At 41.1% G+C, this 27,115-nt stretch overlaps 1 protein-coding gene across 1 annotated transcript in view; it reads right to left on the reverse strand.

Moving 5' to 3' along the window:
* nr3c2 (nuclear receptor subfamily 3, group C, member 2) overlaps positions 1–27,115 on the reverse strand; it is a 69,697-nt gene that overhangs the window by 22,746 nt on the left and 19,836 nt on the right. The window contains exon 3 of the mRNA XM_076091405.1: positions 7,355–7,482. Coding sequence (XP_075947520.1) covers positions 7,355–7,482 — 128 coding nt within the window. The remainder of the gene's footprint in view (positions 1–7,354; positions 7,483–27,115) is intronic.

Genomic DNA, 27,115 nt, shown 5'->3' on the forward strand with positions numbered 1-27,115 from the left:
ACACACACACACACACATACCATGCCCATATACACACACTGCCAAAGCTGCTCCACTTGGCAATTTAGAAGAAAAAAAAACTGTGAATACACACACATGGAATTCACAACACAACCCAGATGGAGTGGTATAGTGTGGTGTAGTGACCCCCGATGACCCCAGTACACGGCTTATCTCTATTAGTGTTGATGCTGAAATTGTGCGCTCATCTCAGATGGTGTATATACGGTTGTGTGCATGCACATAGTGGCAGGTCAATGTATATCTGTGTTTCCCTGCATGCTCGTCGTGCATCGTTTATTTCTTCAGAAGTACCCGGAATTCCTGGCATGAAAGCTTGTGCGTTGTTTACATGCGGCTTGCTCAAACATGTACATTCTGTGCATCGCGTTTGTTGCATCTACAGTACAGTATTTGTATTCGTGTGTAGGACTGAGCAGAAGTTGTTTTCTGAGCTAGCAGGAGTAGTGCACAGTGTGTCTGTCTGGCTGCTGCCAAAAGCCAAGGAACCGAGCTGCAGGAGGAGAGGCAGCAGCTGTAGCCCCACCACTATTTCTGGCTAAATCACATGACCGTTACATAAGCCCATTTTTCTTGCTCTAAAAAACAGTAAACTGCGACACAGGAAACACAACGCAGCCCTTCCCCGCCCCCGTTGTGCACGCGCGCACACACATGCATACACACTCGCTTGGATGGGCCGGACCAATTGGCAATTCGGAAAACTCTGGAGCCTCCCTGTCAACTGTTTTGCTCATCCCGTGAATCTTGTTAATAATTGTAAGAGTGAAATACACTTAATGAGACAGGCAAAGTCGTAGTCCGATGTTGTGTGTGTGTGCACTCCACTGTGTGTGTGTGTATCTGAAAAGAGAGCGAAGTTGTTTATTTGTGCACTGTGTGTGCATACACTCACATGCCCTCGCACAGCATGTTTACCTCTGAATATGTGCGTTTGCTTATCAACCTGGCACATGGCGGGCTACTGATGAATGCTACTTTTTAGTGTTACCTTGGAAATCGTTTTATAAAATAAAATGTAAATTAAAATGATTAAAATGTTTGATTTATGAAGTCATTTTGATTCATATTTGAATATGCATCATAGCCCAAAATGTATAACTTCTGTTTTTTTACAAGGCAAGGCAAGGCAAGTTTATTTGTATACCACATTTCAACAACAAGGTAATTCGAAGTGCTTCACATAAAACCATTAAAAGCATCAAAACATAAGGCAAAAGAAAAGGAGATTTAAAAACAATTAAGAACATTCATTGAAACAATAAAAACAGTGTAAGAAATAAAATACAGTAGTAAAATGCAGAAATGCAGGAAATTGATTAATATATTAATTGAATTGAATCTGGTTCAATTAAAGGCAGCAGCAAACAGAAAAGTCTTCAATCTTGATTTAAAGGAGCTGAGGGTCTCAGCAGACCTGCAGCTTTCTGGGACTTTGTTCCAGATATGTGGAGCAGAAAAACTGAACGCTGCTTCTCCATGTTTAGTTCTGACTTTAGTTCTGACATGTTTAGTTCTGACAGTAAAATTCCTATCAAGATATTTTCATATAATACTTGATGAAAAAGATAAAAGATTCCTCAGATACTGTATTAAACTTGACATCAGTTTAAAACCTCCTGTCTGCTGGTACAATGCACACTCTGTCAGCATTCTCCATTACATGGCAACCCTAAGAGTTTTTTAATGGAGTCCACTCACGTCTACTTTTAGCTAATGATCTCACAATCTGGCAACAACCCGCTGAGTAGTCTCTGTTGTCTGTCAGCTCCAGCATCCTCAATTATGAGGACACCCTTCTGAAAGGGAATACTCTTTCCTATGGGGACCCCACTTTAACAAGTGTAATCCTAAAATAAAACTCCTCCTGCCCCCGGCACAGCTCCAGTGCATCTGCTTTACAAACAGAAGTCAGATGGACTTGGGGCTTTGCTAAAATATATCCTTTTAACCTGACATTTTTGAATAGCCACTAGACACAAGTGGTCAGGCGCTCGGTTGTGTAAATAGCCTCTCAGATACAGTAGCTGACCCACATTAATATTTAGTATTTATAGTGGCTGCAGATTTCTTACTTGCAAGCCGGTCCTGCAGTCTTATAGATGGCATATAACTAAAGTTCGTGCTCAAAATGTCACTCTCATAGATTATTGCCGTTTGATCATCCATTCACAAAGCACTTGGTCAATTCTGTGATCGTCATTCATCGGTTATTATTGCAGTCTAAATTACATACAACAAAAATACCAAACAACCAAAAATGCTGGCCTCTCAGAGATGTAATTGTCGTTACCACTGGGCCAGCAGTAAGCAAATCACTGCCCAGCAATAGCACTGCTACTGCAGTTCTTTGGACAACACACAAACAGCTGTGTTGGATGGTGCTCTACACAATTACATTCCCTTGTCTGGATCGTTGTAAAAAATAAGGTGCAGAAGTTAAAATAGAATAGAAGCTGTTATTTTGTTTACTAATCTCTTTACTTCCATAATTATTACTAGGCGTCCTGTGCATTTCCATTTCACAAAGATTTGTACCATCTGCTGCCTTGTTACATAATGCTTTGAGTCATTATTTAGGCCTCTATATTGTATTTGGAGTTTTTTTTTATGTATAAGAATGATATTCATTCGTACAAATGAAAAAAACATTTCTATCCCCTCAAAACTACAGGTTGAAAACACATTTGACTCTCATCTGTATCATATCAAGTGCTCGCTGCTAAGTGTTTTTAGACTATGGGGTTACAACAGAAACATTCCCTTTCCTCTGTACCTCATTTCTTTCTCCTTTCTCATTCCGCTTAGCTTTGTAACTACAGTATGCCTTTTTATTTCTGCTGCTACTTTACTTTTTATGCATAGAGCAAGTGCATTCTGACGTGCATTTACAGCATAGTATGTGTACACTTGTAGTACTGTATCTTTAGCTAACCTATCATCAGTGAAGAGGCTGATGAAGCCCATCAGATTGGCACTATTATTTGGTTAAACACAAAAGGTGCATTATTTTTTTATTGACGTCAAAGAACAAAGGAAGGGAGCAGGAAGAGATGGAGGTCAGATTATATCCACTGAAGGTCAGGGCACATAGGAAGTAGTGTGTGTGCAGGAGTTATATCATCATACATGCAGCAAACCTGTGGCATACCTGTTACTGAGGTTTCATATTTAGTCAAAATGCTGTATATTTTAGAGTGGAAATAATTAGTCAATTAATTGATTATTCATTTGAAGAGAAGAAAAACAAGAAAAAACAGCAGAAATGTGCTGCAAGCAAATGTAAGAATTTGCTGCGTTTCTCTGTTGTTGTTTTTTTCATTGTAAATTAAATTAATTTGTGTTTTGGATTCTTTGTCAGACAAAACAAGCAATTTGGAGATGCCAACTTAGCTTAAGAAAAAATGTGAGGGGCATTTGTTCTCTATTTTTCATTCTAATATTTCACAGGCTGAACAAGTTATCAATGAATTTAAAAAACCAACCGGCACATTTGTTGTTATAAAAAATATTCTTGCAGCCCTAATATATTGTATGCACTATTTTTAAAGCAGAAAGGATGTAAAAGAAATACACACACATACACACAGACACACACACACACACTGGGACAGTAAATGTGTCTAGGTTGCATTAGAGAGACCCTTCCTCAGGCTGCATTCTCCAACCTAAATGCCTATTAGCAATGTGGGTCACACACATATTTACAGTAAGCTTTGAAGATTTAATTTCTGCCTAATGCTATACAACTGAAATCCTATACTACTTAATGAAGAAGTGCATGCTCATGCATGCATGTTAGTTTGCGCCTGCCACTGTTGTTTGTATGTTTGTTGTATGCGTTTTTCTGATCAAAGAAGCTCTGGTGTGAGACATGTGTTGCGGAGCTGGAATCAGGGCTGCTAAATGGCTTCACTCCAGCCGTTGTTACACGAGCCTCTCACACACAACCTGGAGCATTCACTCCGGCACGGGAGGGAGGCCTTTATTCCCCCGGCCTGAGCTGAAAACGATTGGACGGCAGAGCTGCCAGTCAGAGCAGAAACAGTGCGAGACGAGTCCTCGGATGACCTCTCCCTAAGAGGCGGTGCCGAGGAATAGGTTTTTAGATTGACACCAGCGCCTTGGCAACCGCGACCCAGTCAAATTGCAGAACACACTGAGGCCATAACAAGGTTGACTAATGTCTTTGTGAACCTCTCAGTTCAATAAGAGAACAACAATAAAAGCAGCTAGTGAGCTAAAAACAGGGCATAGTATTACTGCACAGAGCAGACATGCCAAGCCACTGATGACATGTAAATAATAAGCTTGCGTTCAACTCTTCAAATGCGCTCCGCATGGAGCCATTTATTGAGTGCAGCTGTCTTGTACCAACAAACTAGTCTTTAGTGGAGCGGGTGCAGGAGAGAAGCACACATGAATGCATTCAGCTATTTCCACATTTCATTAGCGATGATAACGCATATTTACGAACTGTTGTTTAGTGTCAGAAAGCATTTTTCCCGCAGCGCAGGATAAACGTTTGTACTGAAGAGTCCATTCATTTCAATGGAGCCTGTAAATTGGCTGCGTGTTTGCATATGACAGTTGACTCAACAGTAGCAATACAACTGCAAAACTTGCAAGCTTTATAGAAGTTATTACACTTCTTCTTTGTCTGTTTACTAAGTGTGTGAGTGTAGTAGCTGCCGTGCTGCATCAGATAAACTGGATGACTCGCAGTGAATAGGAGAGCAGGTGGATGAATGTTTCTTTCATGAAATAAGTGGATGTGGATGTGAAAGCTTAAAGAATGAATTGAGGGCTTTTTGAAAAGCTCACAGTCAGTACTCTGCACACAATTTAGCAATTCTACATGTTTCCCAGGGCCATGGTTATAAACTTCATAGTGCACAGTCGGCTTTGCCTTCTGGTAGATATGACAAGTGGAATTAATATTTGTTCTCTTGAGGAGGACAGTGGAAGTCCCATGTGGCCAATAGATCTTCCAAACAGATGGTCTAAATGTAAACCTAAAATATAGCCCTCAAAGAATAACTGTGCCAAGCTCCGATGATGTAACGTTAAAACCTAACAATGACTTGCCTGACTTGGATGAAGGGGAAAACAGACCCTCCACAGTCGGTAGGATTTCATCTGATTTGTTGATGACTCTGGAATGCTAACTAGCTCGGTAGTAAAAGGCTGTGAGCCTGTTAGTTGTCTAATGAGCTACAGCCGCCTGAAAAGTTTTTTCCCCTGAGGCAGGCGGTGCCAAAGGAAATTAAGCATGGGCTGGATTATTCCCCTTCTACAGATGCCCGCTCTCTGCAGTCATCTTTTACATCTCACATGCCAAGTGTAGGTTTTTAACTTTGAGAGAAAAGAGGAGGAGAAGGAGGAGGAAATACTGGGAGAGGGGAGGAGTAAAACGTCTCCTCACGTCCTAACTTACACCTCTCCGGCGCTTACTGCTGACACATCGTTTTCCATCCCTCTCCCTGTGTCTTACTCCCTCTCCCGGCTCCTCCTCTCTTTATCTCTCTGTCTGCGTCTGACTTTTTCTTTGTCCTTCCTCCCCCCCCCTCCCTCACTGTATCTGTTTCACCGTCCTCTATCTCTCTTCACTTTGCAAAATCCTTCTCTCACTATTTTCACCCTTTGCCTCCCTCCACCTTGCAGCTCTCTTTACACCTCAGCAGCAGCAGCAGCAGCAGCAGCTGTGGAGGGGTCAAGTAAGGTAACAGCTCGCTTTGCACATTGGAAGGGCACGCAAGTGGCACGCAACCTTGATGACATCACACCACGGTAGGCCTATGGGTTGCCCTCATTACGCTTTGATGGTTCGCACAGTTGCGGTTGTTTGGCAGTGCAGAATCAAGAGGAAACTCCCATTTAAATACAGGGAGATGCTCATAAAGTAAAGAGCACTGCATCAGATTTAAAGGGCATCACATAATCAATGAGTCGTTTTCGGTGTAATTATACTTCATATGCGAAACAAATAGGCCTGCCGACGTATAATCGCAAAGCCTGTAGAGATCTGAGCTCTTCAGAGCCTCACCTGACTAACACTCACACACAAAGTCACATCTTTAGCATCTGCCGCCAGCTCTCTGCTGGCCAAGCTTGAAGCAAGAACAATGGCATGTCTAATTCGATAACCCCTGACACATAATCTGGTTTCAGGTGTCCGTAACGACAATTTGTAAATATCATCAAATTAAGGCATGATTTGATTGGGAATAAGTGCAATTCCTTCAACGGTCAGAAAAACACCTAGAGGGCCTGATGGCTGGCTGGCAGGCTTGTTTGCTTGTTGTTTTTCCGCCTGTACCGGGTCTGTAAGAGTGCGTTTTGCATTCAAACATTCATTTTAATGAGTGAGGCCAACGCCTCAGGCACAAAATGAAAAGCACATTATGGCTGCTTGTGATTTTCCCTCAGCTAAATATAACATAAAGGACTGCTGCAGGAGAATTACCTACTGAATGATTTTTCTTTTTTTCTGATGTGCCTCCCAACTTGGTCACAGTCTATAAATATAGTGTGCCAAATGTTTTTGGCCATTTAAATGATCTTCTAGAAAAAAATAAATAGGTCTTCTTTGATTTAACAGTTTGTTTGTTGCATAAAACGGTGTAGAGCAAATAAAACCAGCAGCACTATTGTTAATAACTCCTGCAAAAATGATCGACACTGTATTCTGCCGAAAAGTAATGAACATGCTGCTTCATGTCAGCTCAGGAAAAAAGAGATTATCTGAAGAACGAAAAAAACAAACGAATTTGCTGGAATGCAACATGAATGAAACCTAATAATAACGGTAGCAGGAGCTTCTTCCTCTTACAGTATTAGTTTAAGGATTAGAGTTTAAACAACATATGTCACTCTTCTGTAAACAATGAAATAAGAGATGTTTTTTCTTCTTTTTAAATGGTCAGTATGAGAAAAGTATGGTGGCCAATAGAGCGCTCAATGCACTGCAACAGAAGAAAACCCTTTTTATTCTAGTTTTAAAACTAATATGTTGCATGATTTCGATATTATAGGGATATTGGCTATACAGCTAGCTTTAGTCTCGACTAATTACGAGCGTGTTCATCATTTTTTATGCAGAGACTTCTATTGTGTTGCAGCATTTCATTTGCTTGTGTTTTCTGTATTCGCGGTGTGTTTCTTTGTGCTTCCTACGAGTGTCCTAATTTCTTTGCGTTTTACGTCAGCATTGATGTTTTGAATTTTTAAATTTACTTGTGTTTTCTTAAGTTGCAGTGTGTTAAGTTCTCCCAGTCACCCTAGAAAAGACCTAAGCAGCGACATCTTGTTTCAACGTGAGTTAACGGCATACCTTCCACGGCTCTTTTGAAGAACACTTTGCAGCTTCCACATGTCACGACGCCGTAGTGGCATCCGGATGCCTCGTCTCCACAAACCAGACACACTTTGGCCGTTGAGGACGGTTGTCTCAGTGGCGAGCTGAAAGGACACACAGACACAAACAAGAAGTGAGACTAGACTATAAATCAACAAAGATTTTTCAAAAGTCAACAACAAAGCCGGGGCAGACTGTCCCCTTCCTTACAGTGTTATTGCCTGATTCACATTGTGAAACATTCTTGTGTTTTTACGACCCACTGTACAGTAGCAGCACCGCGTGGCTAACCATAAAGATGTCTGCCAACCAAGAGGGGAGGGCTTTGCACTCAAATGATTTATAGCTTCACCAGGCTTACAGGGACACCAATGACAGAATTATAGAGGAGATTATTTAAATTCAATAAGCAGAGAGACACAGAGCAGGATGTCAAATTTAAGTAGGATCCAAAACACTTGTCCCCTTCTCTGGCAGAAAAAGGGAAAGGCACTGGAAAACATATTGAGTGGTGGCCAAAAGCATTACAAACCGTGATTGAGCAAAGACTTGACTGTGTAATAGTGTAAACAACGAGTTCAGGGTCAAAGATCAAAGCTGACAATCACTACCGATGTGTGCTGAACTGTACGTAGCATGTCGTGTTGTCGTTATTTACTCTGAGCAACAACCGCAAGAAGGCGTTGTTTACTTTGGCATTATTTACTGCTTTCACTACTGACTGATTTCTACAGTTACATGACCATTAAAGCGCAGGATTCACAGTACGTTCCTACTCGTGCAGTGCTAAATGGGAGAATTAGTTATAGTTCGTTACCGTTTACGTATTCCTGCAAATAGGTGTCAAAGGTCAAAAGTAAATGGATGATATGTCTGTCTCGTTAAGCTATTAACAAAAGAGGCTCAAAGCAGTTTAATACAGAGTTTAAAGAACTGAAAAGGACCAAAACGTAGGGCTTGACAGTTTTATATACAATCTATATCAAGGTAAATCAGATTCACCTTGATGATTATAAATGCAACGTTATTACTTTTTTAATAATCAGTGCATGTATATCCGGTCTCATAAAGGCTTACTTCTGACACGTGTGTCCTGTTAAATAAGTGCATGACCAGTTAAAGGAACTGAGCCATTGGCTGATTAGCCGGTTAAACTTCTGCTTCGATGTCATTCGTTGTAGTAGTTTTGTCAGTTAGACATTTATTCAAAACTGCAATATGTGGAAATTTAAGTTGGTAAGACATTCATAATGTCACTGGTGAATTCTGTTTATTGTCAATACAGATTGAGAGAGCTGTACAGTGTACAGTGTCGGTACTACAGCCCGATAAATCAGTGGGCCAATATCATCGGATGAAGTACATGAAATAACAGTACGGAAATGCCAAATACTTTTGACGTGATTCAGAATCATTTTCAGTAGTACATTGTTTGTATGACAGCACCCAGAAGTTTATATTTGAACTATAAGACATACGTATCGGCTTCAAAAATCCAGTATGAATTGGATAGTGTGTCGGGTGGCCCTCCAACCATTTTGTAAATTTACAATAAAAATAAATAGATTCACAATGGGACTTGTTTTGTAGTTTAAATGTAAATAAGGTACCAGAGTGCATAAAATAGATTAAGGGAGGTTGTTTATCTATAAAAAAAAAAAAGTGCAATGGGAGAAGCCCAGAATAATAAATCAGTTAATTTAAAGCTAATGAATTACAAATTAAGACAAGTTATCTGTCTTTTTAATGTTTATTCATTTTGTCTTGTATATGTTTGTATTGTTTCTTTATTAACTGACCCCTGGCCTCCTGTCATTTTGCAAAAGTGACCCAAGCGAAGCGGGCAAAGCAAGTTGAGTATCCCTTCAGTGTACTATATGTAGATTCAATTCTAAGCCATATATTAAGCTCTTTTAGCATTTATATCCAATGCATTTCCAAGAACATTAAGACTAAATCTATTCCTTAAAATAAGGTCTGCTCAATGGAGATGTAAGGCAAAAGATAGAGGGAGGGGGGGGGGGTCAGGTACATTTTGAGGCCATCCATTACAGTCTGGTTGGAAATATGACATGGCTTCATCAGTTTGCAGAGCAAGCATGCCCTATGGATGAGGCTTGAATAATAATCTTACATTAAGCATGCTACTTATTCGTGCTACTTATTAATGGAATGTCAGCGAATCAGTTGGCTCTCACGTTATCAAAAATTGAACATACATTTACATTCTGAGTAGATTCAAAGCTTCCTGCATTTAAAGATAGGTCCAGATGGAAAAAGTCTGATATAAAATATTTGCTAAAACATTTCCCTTAACGTGCATACACACGCGCACACCGCACACAAAGAACACAACGCGTAGATGGGTACAAAGAGAGAACACCTTGTATCAAAACATTAAAAGTGGCCTCAGCTTCCCCTTCTTTTCTGTTCTAATTACCTCGCTCCCATCTCAATCAATAACATGCAAGGTGATTGTCTGGTTAACATTCTCCTTACATCCTTCATCAAACCAGCTGCCAAGCACTCTCTCTCCTCCTCTCTCTGTCTCTCTACCTCACACGCTCTCTCTCATGCACACACACATTTCCTCCAGGGGACTAGCTGGAAAGGGGTACAGCAACAGCACACTCAGATACAATCAGGACCACTGATCTAATTCCCTCTCGTCCATCTACACACACATTCAATTTGTTAGGACGCTTAGAGGAGTCTCTGGTGAGGTGTTTGTCTGACTAGATCTTTCTGGCACCGGGCCCCATGGTTTCAGCTAATGTGAGTGTGTGTGTATGTGTGCATGCACAAAACCAATCCATGTCAAGGTGTGTTTTTCAGCATGTTAATCTGCTGAATATCCCCCCCAAATACATTGGATTTTTCACACCATTACAAAGCAGTGTGAACAAGAAAGCAAAGAAAGTTTACAGGCAAGAACAACACAAGGAGCACATGAGAGGCCTAAAGTATCTGCTTCTAAAATGCAGTCAGCGGTCCACCCTTTTAATAGTGCCACACATTAAAACCTTGTCGCTGCGTGCCAGCCTGCCTGCCTGCTGGTCGACCAACAAGGTGACTTCCCCTCCCTCAGAGAAGTATATAGGTCATTCACTCGCTCTGCTTATGAAACCAGAGCAGACAGGGCAGGCTGCAGTGACTGTACACCAACGGCTGCCAGTGGCCCAAAACTAAACACGAGCTACCAGACATTCCCAAATCAGGCTGTTTCAGCAGAGATGATAGCCTGCAGTTTGTCAGCGTACGGGCACGAATGATAATGTAATATGATTTTAATGTGCTTGACAAAAGAAGGGAATGACATGCAACAAACGGTCTCCAGTCAGAATCAAAAACACGTGGTGGGTAAGTGGTGTGCATCTTTGACCACAGAAATACATTTCCCTTTTTGTTTGGCTTGTCATTTTCATAGCTTAAAGTATTCTGAGGTTGCAATTTCTGTCTGTTTCAATTAAGGTTCAAACGATGATGTAGCAGTGGAAGTAACATTGCTCTTAAGTCCTGCATGCAGGACCTTATGTCACCATTCAGCTCATACTGACAAACACAAAGCCAGACTGCAGAGGAAGCAAATTTGCATTGATAATGTTAACTTGGTAGAGAAGTTCATTTTAGGTCAATGTACAGTAAAATACACAAAAACATGTATAACCTTATCCTCGAAAACGTTTTTCATTTTTTGAGAAAAAGTTAAATTAATTTATATCACAATATCTCTAAAATAATGTGGATGACAAGTTCTGCAGTTGTGTGCAGGCTACTTCTGTGAACTGGGACTTTTTTTCTCAACCCCTGTCTTTATTTCTGGGTACAATCTCAGACTGACTCAATGGGACTGACTGCACAGATCAAAGGTCTCATTCTTCGCTCCAGTTGTTGCTTTTTTTCTCTTCCTACAGAAACCCCAGGGCAGCGGTTTCATTGTTTTCAGTGTCCTTTCATCTTAAAAGATAACACACAAAGCTAACAACTGATTTAGTTGCTGTTTATTTCCCAGGAGGATACAGATGAGTTTGAGTACACAATGCCTGTTTCTTCCCACCAAAATGTACAAGCAGAAATTTGTATCTCTTACTAACGCTTGCTGCCCTCTTCGGTGCTCCGAAAGGAAAGATGTTAATGAAATAATAATGGAAAATAAATTTGAGAGTGTTTGAAACCAGACGAAGCCCACTGTGCCTGCTAAACTGTGTGAGGACCAAACCACAGGACAGATGTTTGGGCTCAAAATTGGCCTCGTGCTTTTCTACAAGTCATTTGGATGTCACACTGGGAGCATTCTCCAAATGGTTGAACAATCTCCACCCTCTCTCAGCTGCGGAAGGAATGCTAAATCAGCGAGAGCTAAGACCAGAAAGGATGGCCAAAGATTTATCAAAAGCCAATATTGCACTTGATAATGACAGCAGTCAGTCAAAGCGGAATTTTTCAAGAATTCAGAATATGCATTAGCCGCATACGGGTCAATATGGGTCACAAGAAAAGGTCAGAAGTCATCCGAGCTCGGCGTAATTAGAACAATTAGTTGCCATAGAAACAAAACATGAAGTCAAATAAATGACAAATTAGAGATACAAGGGAAGTCAAAGGGGCTGTAGTTATTCTGAGGTTATAAAGATAACACCATTATGGGTAAATAATGGACCGTCAGATGGCTGTATGATGGATGACCCACGTGGTACGGATGAACCCAGTGATCCGCATAAGTACATTAGCATGACAGTCAGTAAACAAGCAGCTGAACCACAGAGAGAGTTGTGCAGTATAGAGAAGCAATGTCCTCATGCATGTAACTATGATAAGACAAGTCGTATTTCCCAAAAGGTTTTTACGCTGGCTTCGTCACCGGACTATTAGCTAACATGAAAAAACAATTCAGTTGCCCTTTTAACCATCTGGTTAAAAAGTGCAACTTGAAACAAATTCACTTTCCTTTTTTCTCTTGTAGATGATTTAGATGGCCAAGGCAACTTGTTTCCAGTTTGCAACTTCTTCTTCTACTCTGTTTACTGGCTCATTACAACCATGTGTAAAGCGTAGCCTTTACCGGCAACTTCTGACCCAATTACTTTATTTGCTTCAAATCAGTTGATGCAAACGCGCCTAATTCGCATTTCTTTTTTGCAACATTAAAAAAACCTTGTCTGAAATTTGCTTGCCAATTGAATGGAAACACGACTTCAGTCTATCACAAACACACAAACACACACACACGTCTGTGCTGTCCTGTATTTACACTGCTATAGAGCCAGCCGCCCACTGTAAAGATAAATTTGTGTGTGTGTGTTTGAGCAGACACACGGACTCATTCTAGAGGCTGTTATCACAGGGATCAGACAAGTACCGCAGCCTCCCTGAACCTACCCCTCATGAAAGAGAAGCATCCTTGACTCTGCAAAAAAAAACAACACACACATACACAACTTCCACGGTACAGTGCATCTCTACAGTCTGGCCTACAATATTTATGTAATACACACTTTGGCATGCGGAAAAACCTTAAGCTAGACCAGTTCAAAGACTTTTTATGTAACACACAACTCGGCATGTTGGAAAGGTAACGGTAGATTGGTTTAAACAAGCTGAGGGAGATGGAGAGGGAGCGAAAGAAGAGGACAAAATGGCTTACATAACCGTGAGCAGACAGTATAAACATTAGGTTGACACCCACTCACCGCCTCTCAAAGGGAGAGAGGTCTTATGGGTAGTGTTAGAGAGCCACCAGGGATTTATTTTTCCTGGTGAAGGTGACCCTGGCATTGGGCAGAGTACCTGAGCATACAGAAATATGAGATTTCCTCTTTGTCAGGCTTGTGTTACACTTGTGTTAAGGTTACAGTATAATCTACTCTGACTGGCTGCCTTCTTATAGTTAAGAAACAAAATCAGAACCTTGAAATATTATGCATGAAGGTTTCACACCGTCATTTTACATCTCACAGTTTATCATTTTTCTTATATTTTCTGTAAAAAAACAGGAGTAAAAACTTTAAATACAGGGCAAATAAGGTGATTTCACCATCAAATAACAGATATTGCAAATTTGCTCTCTGGTGGAATCTGGTGTCCCGGCTGTGATTGCATTCCTTGTTTTAAATTCCAAGCTGTTGTGTTGTCTCCCCTCCAACGCTTGTGCCTATAAACTTTAAGTGACCTTCCCCCATAACAGCAAATCACGATCATCTGTCACATATAAATCCACTGTTTTGAGTGTAAACAAAGAAATTAAGCAAGTCACAGCACGCACACACACACACACACGCACACACACACTCTTCAGGGAGTTGATAAACGCTCGTCAACGGGCAGAAACAGACTACAGTATCATTGTGATCTATTATCCAGTTTGTACTCCACATGTCTGAAGCTGTATCTCTCTTTGACTTTAAATTCCACTAACCAACTCCACAGCCACTCCTTCGTGAACTTTCACCTTTCCTCCAGTAGGCAGTCGCAGCTGAATGGCCCGGGGGTCTTGCGGAGACAGTGGATACCTTTAGGGCAGCAGTAGTGTAACTCGGCTGCTTTTAACTAACCAGAGCTGTCTGACCATTTTTACTTCACTTAAATCACTTACTGTCACACATCGTGAATGAAATTAATCAGCTGAGATATTTTGGCTAAGTCGCAAAGCATGCAGGCATGAATCTCAGGGAGATGTGGCAGGGTGTTATTATCTGTTGGGGAGGATTATAGTGGCTGGAAACTCCCGTAATTCATGCCTGTCAAGGGCAGCGAGAGGCCGATCACATTCACGCAGTATAAAATTAGGCATGGAATGCCAACGCATGCCCAAAGATTTGATCATAGTTTCTGTGTAGCGTGACATACTTAAACTCTGTGTGAACGTGAACGTGCTGTTAATGAATGCTGGTACGCATGTTTTTCATACTTTTTAAACTGCACACAAAAACTACATAACTTAAGTGCAGCCTTATTAAAAATGCAGCTTTTTTGCATAATGCCACAACATGTTCCTATACAGTTTATGGGGTCAACACACCCACTCGTTCATTTCTGACCGAATGCATTGGGTTCATTTATAAGCAAAGCACGAACCAGGCCAAAGATCTCCAATACTGCAAGGCAATCAATTTAGACTGATCTTGCATCTGAGCTTTTGAAATGGACAACGCTGAGAAGGGGTGTAGGTGGGTGTAAATCCCACACAATAAAGTTAATGTGAGAAACTTTTAATTGGTTATGAACTGTCTCAATTTAATGCCGATACCTCTATATGACTTACATAAGTAAACGGGACTATCAGCGAGAAGATTGGCTATTTCTACGTCGTTATTCTTAATGCTTGTCGTCTGTGCCACTGGGTCAGATTCCTCGCGAAATCAGACGAAATCATGCAGGTTCATCAGAGACTCCTTCAGCTCAGACCCTAGCGGGGTTCAGCTTCCGTCTTTCACCTGCAGTCAGACCTCCAGCGGCTCCTCCTCTAGCCAGGAGCAGAGCTTCTGAGGGAAGAGAGGCACGGGAGAAGCACAACCAGCACTGCGTGGGGGAAGACTCTCCAAACCTGCTGCAGTAAAATCAGAGGTTTCTAAAGTGACTCTGGTGCGTGGGAAACACTACCGCTTGTGTCCACAGGGACCGACAAAACCAACACAAAATTAGAGTACCTTGTAGTAGCTTTAACTTGGTTACCTCAGAAACGTTCTCCATAGAGAGAGACATTGTTTAGTGCTAGACATAGACAAAACATCAACCACCTGTAAAATGTTTGATATTTGTAAAAGAAAAACCCTGCAAAACAATTGCACATGTAACAGGATCACATTGCAATTCAAAATGACACAACTACAGCTTTTACTATCATTAATTCATCCCCATGAAAAATGAACTGCTATTCATTTGTACAGGCTCTGTAGCAGCCTCGACAGATCTCCTCGCCGAGTTCGCCTGCACTGTTTTGATCGACTGTGACGAAGTGTCTTTACTGCCTTAAAGCAGTTGGGTTCACATGGGCTCCTCACCCTGATCAGTTTCTGTTTTTAGCACCAAGTTTCCTTTGCTAAAATCAGAGAACAGCCACAAAACTAGCTGACATGTTGAGAAATACATTGTTGGGCATCAGGTTGATTTACAGGCATGGGAAATAGAGAAATAATGCAAACAAGAGGCCAGTGATGAACAAAATGTTTGACACATGAACAAACATGGAATACCAACTCAGTGACTTAAATCAAATTTCCCTCCTGAACATAAAGCTACATGATAACAGCAAAAATAAGCATGGCAGTTGGCTTAAATCTAACTAAATACACAAAAAGGAGCCTGTTTTCACCACCTTTGAGAAACGTGGCTCAAACTGTACTCTAATCTATCTCACTGCCACGAACATAAACACAAATGGACCACTTCAAAGCTACGCTGCTAAAACTAGTTCTGTTATTGACCCAAATCCTTTGATGTCAGTGGCATGGATGAACTCTAGACCTGGCCTCCCCAGCTGTTCATGTTTCAACTCTATTTACTGCTTACTTTGCTTTCTTCCACCGACTCCATGCAATACCAGGCTCCTTACAAATGTGTGTCTATCCAGGTTTGGGTCAGGTTGCCTGTACAGCAGGTGACCTCCAAACTCAGCTTAGAGGCCCTGGGACAAATGAGAAAAACAAATCCCTAGAGAGGGAGATTATCTTTAAGGGATCAGCGCTGACCAGAGCCACCTCCACACCACACACTCCTTACCTTTGTTTTCCACTTTCTAGCAACAGTTAGCACACGGTCAAGGCCTGTTTGCTATCATCTGGTTAAGTACAACAAGGGTCAAATCAATAAGATTACCGTATGCTATAAACTGACATTTAAATTCTACAAATATCTAAGCATGTGGGTTCAGAGAAATCAAACGTGTCAAAAAAATCTTATTCAGAAGGTGACCTTTTCCTTTCCTCTGGGATTCAAAAAAGCCTCACTCTGAATGTAGGTTAATGTACGCTGGCGCTGACACATGTTGCCAGCAACCCTACGCATTAGCTGTCACATGCGATCATCCTCAACACCCACCAGTCATTTACAATTCTGCTGGGACAAACATGGAGGAAGAGCAGAGTCCTCCGTGGCCAAAGAGGAAATGCTGCACACACACACCATACTACATTAACATACATGCTCAGGGGATAAAGTTAGCCATGGGGTTGCCAAGTGAATCTGCTGGGAGTGTTTATTGTATGTATAGTTTAAAGTCTTGTGGCTCCCTAATGTCACTGGGTATGAAACCACAACCTCAAGAAGTGGGCTAGCATGAGAGTCAAAGCCAAGTCTCTGGTTGGCTCAGATCCAGGTGGTTAGCACCACGGCAGCACATTCTGCATGTAAGCTCAAGAACTGCTGAGAACTGCTCTCCAGTCAGGCTCTCTATAGTATTTGACAGGTTCAACAGCAGAAGAGCAGTCATATAGCCAGCTAGAAGTCTTGCCTGCGCTCAGCCACTTAGTCCAAACTGCTTCTGACAGCAGGGGCCAATCAGGTGATCAACGAAAATGTGCCGATGGAACGTAAACTATACAACTACAGAAATACGGATTTTTAGAAGCTTTCTGCATAATATTTTTTGCAAATATTATTGTTTAAATGGCGTACCTGCACTTAAGTCGTAGTAGCAAGAGGAGAAAGGAGGAGATTGGTTAAAGCTCCAAAACCGTATTGTTTTACAATTATAACTTTAGAAACTAAAGCGCTATCAGGTCTTTTCATTGTAAAGCTCAACATTAATTTCATAAAAGGTCAACTTTAATTCTGACCTCAAAATTACAAAAGGTCCCACACAAGCGGTACAAAATGCAAAAGAAAAAGAAGGTTAGAGGGCAAAGGCACACACACACACACACACACACACACACACACACACACACACACACACACACAATATCGGGCCAAACTAAATGTGTGCAATGACCTTTTTCAAATTCAGTGTGTTCACCTCCAAAGGATTACAGCCCCAGATGGCCACTGGATGAACAATACAACACCTGCTGAGGGACATACTGCAATTAGGTTCTTGCAAAAAAAACTACGGCAAAAAGACAAACCTTCGTCTACACAATAAAATATCAAAGAGACCCACACTGACCACTCTCACTCACTCAGAACACAACCACAGTATAATCCATACATCTTCAGTCAACGCCTGTCCTCAGAATAGAAACCTAAATCTTAGGTTGTTGCTGTTATGCAACACAGGAAGATGTTTTAAGTGAAAAATACCAATATACTAATATCATTTATTGAAGTGACGAAGTTAGCGTGCATCGGCACTGTCATTGCAACAGGTGCAGCCCGACAAACCTCATCAACATGTCTCAATTTTGTTGTCATTTTAGACAAAGTCACGCACCCCTTGACGTTTGTCCAGTTTGGCTTTAGGAAAGAGGAAACACAATGATTGACTGATGTCAGCATCCTTTCTTGAAAAGGGACACAGAGAGCTGAATATTTCTACAGATGCTCTGAAGTGCTGCAGCTTGGATGGCATGTCTGTATCTGCCTCCTGCATCTCCATCATAAGGCTTGCACCAGGCCTTGGCCATCACCACACAATGCCTGGACTTTCCTTTTTGGTGTCGCACAAGAGTCACGTGTTGGATATGTGCAGAGAGAAGGAGAGGGATAAAGACAGGAACATAAAAACCAAGAGAGAGAGAGGCTGTGTTTACCAAGCCTCTCACCATCATTGTACTTATATGTATCACATATTGTAGCCTGAAACGTAATTTCCTGTTCAAAACAAGAGGTTAAAAATAACATCAGACATTGAAACCTCGGCTCAGGTGAGAGCTTCTTCATAGGTATGGCTGACTAGTGATGTATATTTAATAAGGTGAAAGATTTGCAGTGGTGCATGTGGCTGCCCTTTCAGAGCCGGCGCCCATGTCACCTTTTTGGGGCGGCCAATTCCAGGGATGTCAGCAATGGTGAGGCAGACTGGAGGAATACAGTGAGATGGGGACAAAGGGCAGAGTGAGACAGGGCTAGAGAGGAAGCAAGAGAGAATATTTAAATTTAATTCTGACATCCACATATACTGACGTATTTGTGGCTGATTTTGACAGGCTTCCAAATATATATATATTAAAAAAAGATATATTCAAATAAAATATACAAAATATGCACAGATTTTGCCCAACAATGAAACTGACTAGTATTCTGGAAGTGAGTCAGTGTGAAATAGTCCGATAATTATGAATTGTTATGTCTTTCTGCATGTAAGTTAAATAGGGTTGAAATCAATATAATGATTTTAATAATTATCCGATGTGAGTACAACCATATGGCATTTGAAATAAAATCATCAACTGATACTCAATTAAGTGAACAAAATGTACTGCAATGTAACACAATAGCATCGTGTGTTCATATTAGTGCTAAAATGATTGGTCTTTTCATTGATTAATAATAATATATCAAATAAAATGGCAAAATATTTACAGGCTCCAGTTTAAACCATTGTACAGATTTTCAGCTTTTCTTTATATTATACTTATATATTTAATCTTTATCAATTTGTGTTTTTAATTGTTGCAAGGAATTGGAAGATGACACATTCGGCTTTAAGAACTAGTAATGGGCATCTGTCCTTTTTATTGATTAAACCATCAATCAGTTACAGCCCTTGATGATCACATGTCACAATATGATTCTACAGAAACCAGATAAATGTTGTATATTATTAAATATTAAATACTACTGAAACCATTCACCGGTTTATGGGTTAGTTGATCAACAAAAAATCAATCATCAATGATGATCAATTAATCATTTAACACATTTTAAGTACATTTTACTGACCCTGAAGTGTGAGAATTTGCTGCTTGTCTTTATCTTATGTGACACCAAACTGAATATCAGGGTTTTAGAGTGTTGGTCGAATAAAACAAGACATTTGAAAACATTGTGTTCTGTGATTTTTCCAACATTTTATGGACAAAAGATCAGTCGGCAGATTAATAGATAACAAAAATAATTGTTAGCTGCAACCTTAAAATTGAATTATCGTCCCACATCACGGAAATGAAACGTTATGTTCAGCTTATCATCTGACTGAACTGTCCTTGTCCTCTTTCTTTAGGCTAGCGGTCACATGCGCACAAATATATTCATCAACATACAGTTTCAGGCACCATACATACACACACACACACACACATGTACAGTTTCCCACCACGTTATAATTCTCTTCATGCTGCAGTTTTAATAAATCATAACATCAGGCTTTGCCACTAAGACGCCCTGTTCAAATAAAACATTCGCCCAACCAAACACTCCTGGGGCTCAGAATATCTCCCACATTTTCCATCCTGGTGAAATACTGTCGATTCAGACGTTTCTCTCCTTCCTCTCTCTCTCTCTGCTGCTCTTCCCCTCGCTGTCTTGTGTACACACTCCATCTCATTGTTTGAGGTGTATGAAACTCTGAAGATTAGGGTAAATACATGACATCTTGAGCTTATGGCATAAATATTTAAGAATGGGAGACAGGTCTCAGGTGGAGAGGGGAGGAGAAATAGCTCATGTAGGAAGAGAATTGTATTTGAAAAGTGGAGAGCAGGAAGAGGAAAATAGAGAAAAAGTATTTTAGTCTGTCTTTTCTAGCGATGGATATCTTTCTTAAAGGAGAGCACTTGAGGTCGGACCTGAGTGGATTTTTTGAAAAATATTTTAATTACTTTTTTTGTGAGCAGGAGTTTAGTCTCATGTGACATACTGAGCTCTTAAATGGGAGGCCATGGGGATTTACACAGTGAACAAAGGATTCCCTATTGAAACACGGGCTTTGTGCGGCAGAGAAGCAGCTTGTAGCTCTACATTTTCTATCTAGTCACTGTTCTGCTTCATGTTGCGAAACCCATCAGCGCTAATGAGTAGCTTTATAAGAGGAAATAGAGCGTAATTCGTTCTTCTGAGCAATAGAAACACATGGTGGCAAGATGACTGTACACCTCATATCAAGCATATATACCTTCTACCAAAACCTGACTGGCACATCCAGATTTATTGACGCCATCTACTGTGGAAGAGCATTGACAGCCTCTCAATGTGGCACTGACTCCTCTTTATGTACTCTGCCCCCGGGGGCTGTCTGTCCACAGATACTCTATATGAGAAAAGGCTGTCATAACAGCCATGTTATGGTGTGAGGCATGCCCATTTCAATGGGATCCCTGGCCAAAGCATACAAACTCCTGTTACTGTAAAGTCAGAGGAAGTGCCAGAATACTCTGAACAGATCTGTCACCACCAAATCCCCTTGGGAGACACAGAGGTCATAATTTCCATTTAACACCCACTGCTACTAGATATACACGTTACGCTTTAAAGCCTTGCGTGTGTAAAGTATATCAAGAAGAAGCGTATTTTTCTGTGTTTTACTGTCCAAAATAACGAAGCCTTATAAAGCCCAACAGGCCCAGAACTGAAGCCGTAGATCAAGGATTATATACCAGTCTAAATAAATCAGCAACTGGCTAACCCCGTCGGATGAACAAACACACAGGGATTTGTATGCCTTCTTTTTTTTTTTCTCTGCCTGGATCTTATTTGTGTGTGTGTGTCCACTCTATTTCGTTTAGGATCCTCTTCAGCAAAAGCAAAACACAGTCCTGTTCAGATTTTAGTTTTGTTCTTTACAACAATATTTAAATGTTTCCTCCGATTTAAGTCAAACAAAGCTGTTTAAAGTAACCACTTTGTAAAAGTGCTTAAGCTCCTCCTACAGATTTGATTCAACCTTCCTCTCGTGCCACCTTTTGTTTGTTGAGGGCCTTCCCCTTGTTGAGGGGAACTTTAGCATGCTGCTGAAAGGTCCTTACCCCGGCTGCTGCACTTACACTAGTGTCTCTGTCAACTCGCCTGCTTTGTCAGCCGCTTCGTCAGAGCTCCTCCGCGCCTTCACGTACATTATCCCTGTAATCTTTGCCTCCTGCTGAGAAACTTCTTCTAACTTTTTTGTGGATTAAAGCCATTTTTTGCAGAAGGCAAAATGTGCCGTCGTGGAGCCAAACATCAACAGTTGCCTCATGCTGAAGACTTCATAATCTATTGTATAATGGAGGCATTTAAAAAAATCAATACATATTTAGTTGAACTGTCTCTTCAAACTCATTGCACCCCAAAGCCCTTCTGTGCCTGGGTGAACGTAAAGGACAATTTGAAAACTTGTTTTTGTAGTGATAGCATCAGTTGTTATTAACGAGGAGCAAATGCTGCGTAAATGAATCTGTCTGAGCTGCTCGCCCTCGGCCATCAATCAGAAGTATAATGCTCAGTCCTGATTTAATAGGGTTAGAATGGCTGCCATAGGGTGTGCAAGGGAACTCCTTAACATAACACAGACCTTGTACGTAGTTGCACGGGGTCGAGCAGGGTCAGTTGCTTCCGGTCAGTTTACCACATCGCCAGCAGACTGTCTCCCGATAATTTTTAAAAAGACTACTGAGATGTGTGTGTAAGTCAGCGAATACAACCGTATATAATTTTAATGAAGTGCAGAAGGAATGACGCATTTTTGATCAGCAAAAAGCCAATCGGATTTTTCCATTTTCCTTTCCATATAAACGTCGCTTTTATGATTTTTGAAGTCTTAATGCATTTGCCAGAAGTACAAAGCTAAAATTAGACTATAAACGAACTATACCACGGTCGCATGACTTCGCGTCACCACCATGAGGCTAAAGTTGGACTAAGCGTGATGACGTTTAGTAGTCTCATTCGGCAACTCGTTAGCAACTGCCTTAAAAGTAAAACAATTGCTGGGAAGTTGTAAAATTTTGCTTCAGCCACTTTTCGATGTAATTGTACAAAACAAACTTGTTCGTTTGTAGCAAAGATGTGTGTGTTGCTTGTATAAAAACGTGATTAATTAAACTCAAATATTGTTTTAAGTACTTAGCTAAAACCAAAGTGTGTTAGTTGTTCCCCGCCCTCCCCTACAATGGTGCCACACGTCATTCAATCAAAAACTATTTGTTAACGGGGCCCATTCTTGCATTCTTTTGTCCTCTTTTCTTACCTGCATTTGAAAACCGACGCACAGGGAAGAGGAGTGAGAAAGCATTGAAAGAGTTTAGACATCCCTTGCAGCCACAGCCTATGAAGCTGTTCCAACAGTTCCACACCCTCGGGAGCCATTCTATTCACAACAAATCTATCAAGAGAGACAACAGTGGACTTCCAGTCAGCATAGGCTGTTTCAGGTCTGTCTGTGCAGCATTAGCATGTATTCCCTTGGTCTTTGCCCAGGGTAACGGGAGATTCAATTTCCCCGTTTCTGGTCCACTGAAATCAATTGGCGCAGTTAGGAACAGTTGAGTGTGAATGATAGAGACTAATTCTTTTGGAGAGGGAGGTTAATGTGAAGTGCACAAGGTCAGTGCATTTTAAAAGGTAACTTTGGCTTTGCCTGCGAGTTTGTCTTCTGTCCCCCCCCCTCTGTCTTTTTCTTTCTCTCACATGAACACACACACACACACAGCCGCAGAGTCCCTTAGTGGTTTCTTTCTCCTTCACTCGTTCTCTCTCCTCCTCTCCCTCTTTGCCTCTTTCTCTCTCCCACATGGGTTATATCACACACTTCTCTCCAGCTCCCTCTTCCCCACTTTTATTCCCATTCCCTTCTCTTACTCATCTCTTTCTGCATGCTAAGGAAGTGTCTCTTTACACATCACAGGGGCTCGGAGAGAGAGAGAGCCGTGCTGCAATAATTGGCTTATTGACCAATCAGTAAACAAACATAAGACACCATGCAAAGGATCAATGTGGAACGCTTGGATCATTTGAGGTGGTAAAAAGCAATCAAAGTACTAGCAGTGACTAAAGCTGTCACTACTACTTGCTGTTCTGGAACTGTGAGTGAGTTTAAGAAGAAATTTCGGTGAGCCATCAATAATTGCTTATTAGACATCAAAGGAATCTGTCCTCTGCGAGGACACTCCCCCGTCCTGCTCAGTCTGGAGAATCTGGATGAATGTGTGTCATAAGGCTTAAACTGAGCCGTGCAGGGAATAACACAGTCTGTCTGCGGCTAGTGAAATAGCTTTGGGTTTCGTTTGTGTATTAATGTCCAGATGGACAGTTGTGTTCCTTTTTACAGCCAGGTAGTGCAGTAAACTGGCTAAATATAACAGCAGCTTCAACGACAGCGATTTTATATATATATTTTCCTGTAATTTTTTCTTAGGGTTTCAACTAAGGGTTATTTTTTTAGTCTCCCGGAGCCCACGGTGACTTCTTCATATGTTTACTTTTTTCCAACTAACAGTCCAAAAACTCTAAGATATTCCTTTTTTTTTTTTGCAAGAAGATGAAAAGCCCAGTCAGTTTTGTGTTGAAATCAATTCATTTCAATCCTACACTGAATATTCTGCTATAATCTATTCAATTTACAATGATAAAAGTGTTGAATATCCTCACATTTGAAAGGATGGAAGCAGACGATGTTTGGCATCTTTGCTTGAAAAGTTACTTTCAAATGTCACATTAAGAATGTCGGTGTTAGTTTTCTGACTAATTGTTTCAGCTCTAATTGTTACCATTTTGTAATTCACAAGGTGCCATTTAGCTCATGCACCAGTCAGAAGAAGCTAATAATAGGAGCTTAAAGTGAGCATTTTATATCAATCCACAGCTTAGAACCATTTCAGTACATTTCCTGATGTGAAAGCTCCAAAAACAAACCATTTTCCCCCTGAGATCCTCTAAAGCAACAGAAATCATGCAGTAAATAGCTTCTACAGTACATTGTGCATCCACACACCGCTCCACTATAAAATCAAAAATTACTTTTGAGTTCAGAATATGTGCGCAGTTTCACCAAGAGCTTTTTCTAGGTCAAGTGAATAAACATTGCCAGTCTTGCATACTTCTTGAAGCAGAAGACTGTGGGGGGGGGGAAGGAATAGACTTCCTCCAAAGTTTGCCGAGGGAACCTGTTTCACTAACCCTGAACTTCTGGCGTGGAACGTAAAAGTTGAGCTCCTGCCCGCCTGTCAGGTTGTGGCGAGGAGGGTGTCGATAAAAATGTTACATTGGAATTGACATGCAGGCAGACTTTTGAACAAAGGCCCTGCACTGTCATTCTGCTTTACTGTCTCTCTGAGCACACAGTCACAGAAACCCTCTCACTGTTTTCTTTCTTGTGCTTCCTCCCCCTCTCCCCCTCTCCCTGTCTTCCCCACTCTCTCCGTCTCCCTCCCCCTCACTCTCTTTCTCCCCCTCTCTAAAACCCTTATGACATCCTCTGGATTTAAGAGCTTAAATGTCACTCATGATATTCGTGCCATTCAGATTAAGCTCTTTAAATACGATGTAAATGTATAAATGTAGGCCAATGAGTGGGCACCATTCAATCCAATTAGCCGTAATGAATACAGTCTCAAGGAATCTCAAAAGTAATCACTTCCAATCATTTTCTGTGGCTTATTGACTATTACACTCCACAGACACATGGAGATTTAAGACTTTTTTGGTTTATAGTATATGACTAGAATAACTTCCAGAGCTTAAGCCGTCTAATACTATTGTTAATTGTTTATTTGGATCCCCATTAGTTGTTACAAGCGTAACCAGGGTAACATCTCCTCTTCTTGGATAACAGAGAGCCAGCAGACCTGGAGTCAGCTGATAAAGTACTAAATAAATAAAAGTAGCGCGATGAATTAATCCAAATGTAATGGGGTAAAAGTAATGACAGGTGAGAGTAAAAAGTGTGCTGCATTAAAACTTCTCTGACAAGGACAATTTACTCAAAAACGTTACTACATGTACATGTTACCGAGTAAATGTAGCTCGATGCTACCCACCTCTGCAATTTATAATGTGAGCATTACCAGGAATTCAGACTGAAAACAGCGCTTCAGTAGTGGGTGTGTTTTGCTTCAAGTTCTGGTTTATCAGATGCCAAACCGCTGCACAACAGGTAATTATGTTATGAGGAAGGATTTTAGCCATTTTTCTCAGGAACATCTCATTACCAGCTGCGACAACAACTGCGTATTGTCTTCCCCTGGTGAGTCGGTGGGCGTGTCATCGTGGCTATCACATTCATACACCGTAGGCTCTGATAGGCAGGTGGCACTTAGCCCCTGCCATCAGTGTGTGAGTGGGTGAATGATGACAAGTAGTGTGAAAGCACTTTGAGTGGTCGGAAAGACTAGAAAAGCGCTATACAAGTACAGTCCATTTACCATTTACCATTTTCCTACGCTATGCCATCGAAATCATGCACAATGCAGTCACGAAACTCTACAGGTGTGTAGTTGAGATCAAAATGAAGGCAGAGTTGGAAGATGGGTGTGGTCCGAGTAAGAGCGCCAGAAGTAAAGTATCAGGCAGTAGAGAAAGCGCTATGATCCCGTTGAAAGATGGTCTCTAGTTGTATCATTCGTCTTGACAATAGTCCTGCACAGTTTTGATTGGCCAGTTCAGTGCATTGCTAAATAAAGTTGCATTATACTGCAGTGAAAGTTGAGCCAGGTGGTGTCACTCAAATAAACGAGGGGGCTGTGATGAAAATTTGAGCAAAAACAACAAATGTCCTCTAACTTTAACAGAGTACTTATTTCAACCCAGATCATGATTTTCCCCTGAACATTAACCGTCTGTATTTATTTTTCAACAGCGATTCGTAACGCCATGGGACGGCGCAAATAAATGACTCACAATCTGGTCAGTACGATGCAGAGGCAGCTCAGAGGGGGAACGGGGCAGCCATGCAGTTTCATTGAAGACGTCTCTCCATTCAGTAATACAATGGAAGGTAAACCCAACCCGTTCTCAATACTAAACACACATTTGTAAAACCTTTTAACATATGCCATTCTGTTTATTTTCAAAGTCAAGACAATGCAAAATGCTGGTGAATAAGGACGGACCGCTTCAGTCTTTCCTGTATACACAAGGCAGAGACCTTACTCGCTCACCACAATGTATTATTGTACTCACACATTGAATGGTAACAAACCAGTCACACATCTTCACATACTGTACAACATTCTGCTATTAGATGATGTTTTAGTCCAAATATCCAGGAAAAGCTGATTTAATGCTCCGTTTGGACCTGGTGGCAGTGTCTAAACAGTCTCTCTTTGTATTACACGTCGTCTGTCTAAACAGCTGTTACGGTTCTTGTGGTTTGCACTGTTTGACTGGTTTTTGTTGTAGTAGCATGACAAACGTCTGCATTTCACCAAATTCATTCATCCATTCTCCCAAAGGTGTACTTGAAACAAATTACGTCAGTTTTCAGTTACATTGTATTTGTCCTGTAACTGATTTCATCATTCATTCATGGAGGGCACTTTCATGCATACACCAGTGGACTGCAGCTATATCTATTTAGCAGTGTTTGCAGTGTGTGTGTGTTTGTGTGTGCGCGGGAGCACACCGTGTCTGCCAATGGAGGCCTAAATTTTTTTGGAGAATCAAATATTAGTAGGCTGCATTGATTTTGGATAAACCTCTACGTTCTTGTGTTAGCTCAGTCCTCCTGCCAAGTTTGTCTGGTCTGTCTACTCACTCTTCCTTTCCAAGCAGCAGAGTCGCCTCTCTTAGCTGTGTTCAATGTGCAGACAGCGCAGCGATCGCTCCGTGCATCCGCTTTCTTTCTCGTCTCTCTCTCTGCGATGACGTTAGGAGAGCTCAGCTCCGGTGATAAAATATCGAGCATTTTAAGAATTGCTTGTGTTTGGTTGTTTGTTTCTATGTGATCTTGAC

This window comes from Anarhichas minor, unplaced genomic scaffold (assembly GCF_050575085.1).
Source record: "Anarhichas minor isolate MPS153535 unplaced genomic scaffold, ASM5057508v1 ptg000014l, whole genome shotgun sequence".
In the NCBI taxonomy this organism is placed as follows: Eukaryota; Metazoa; Chordata; class Actinopteri; order Perciformes; family Anarhichadidae; genus Anarhichas; species Anarhichas minor.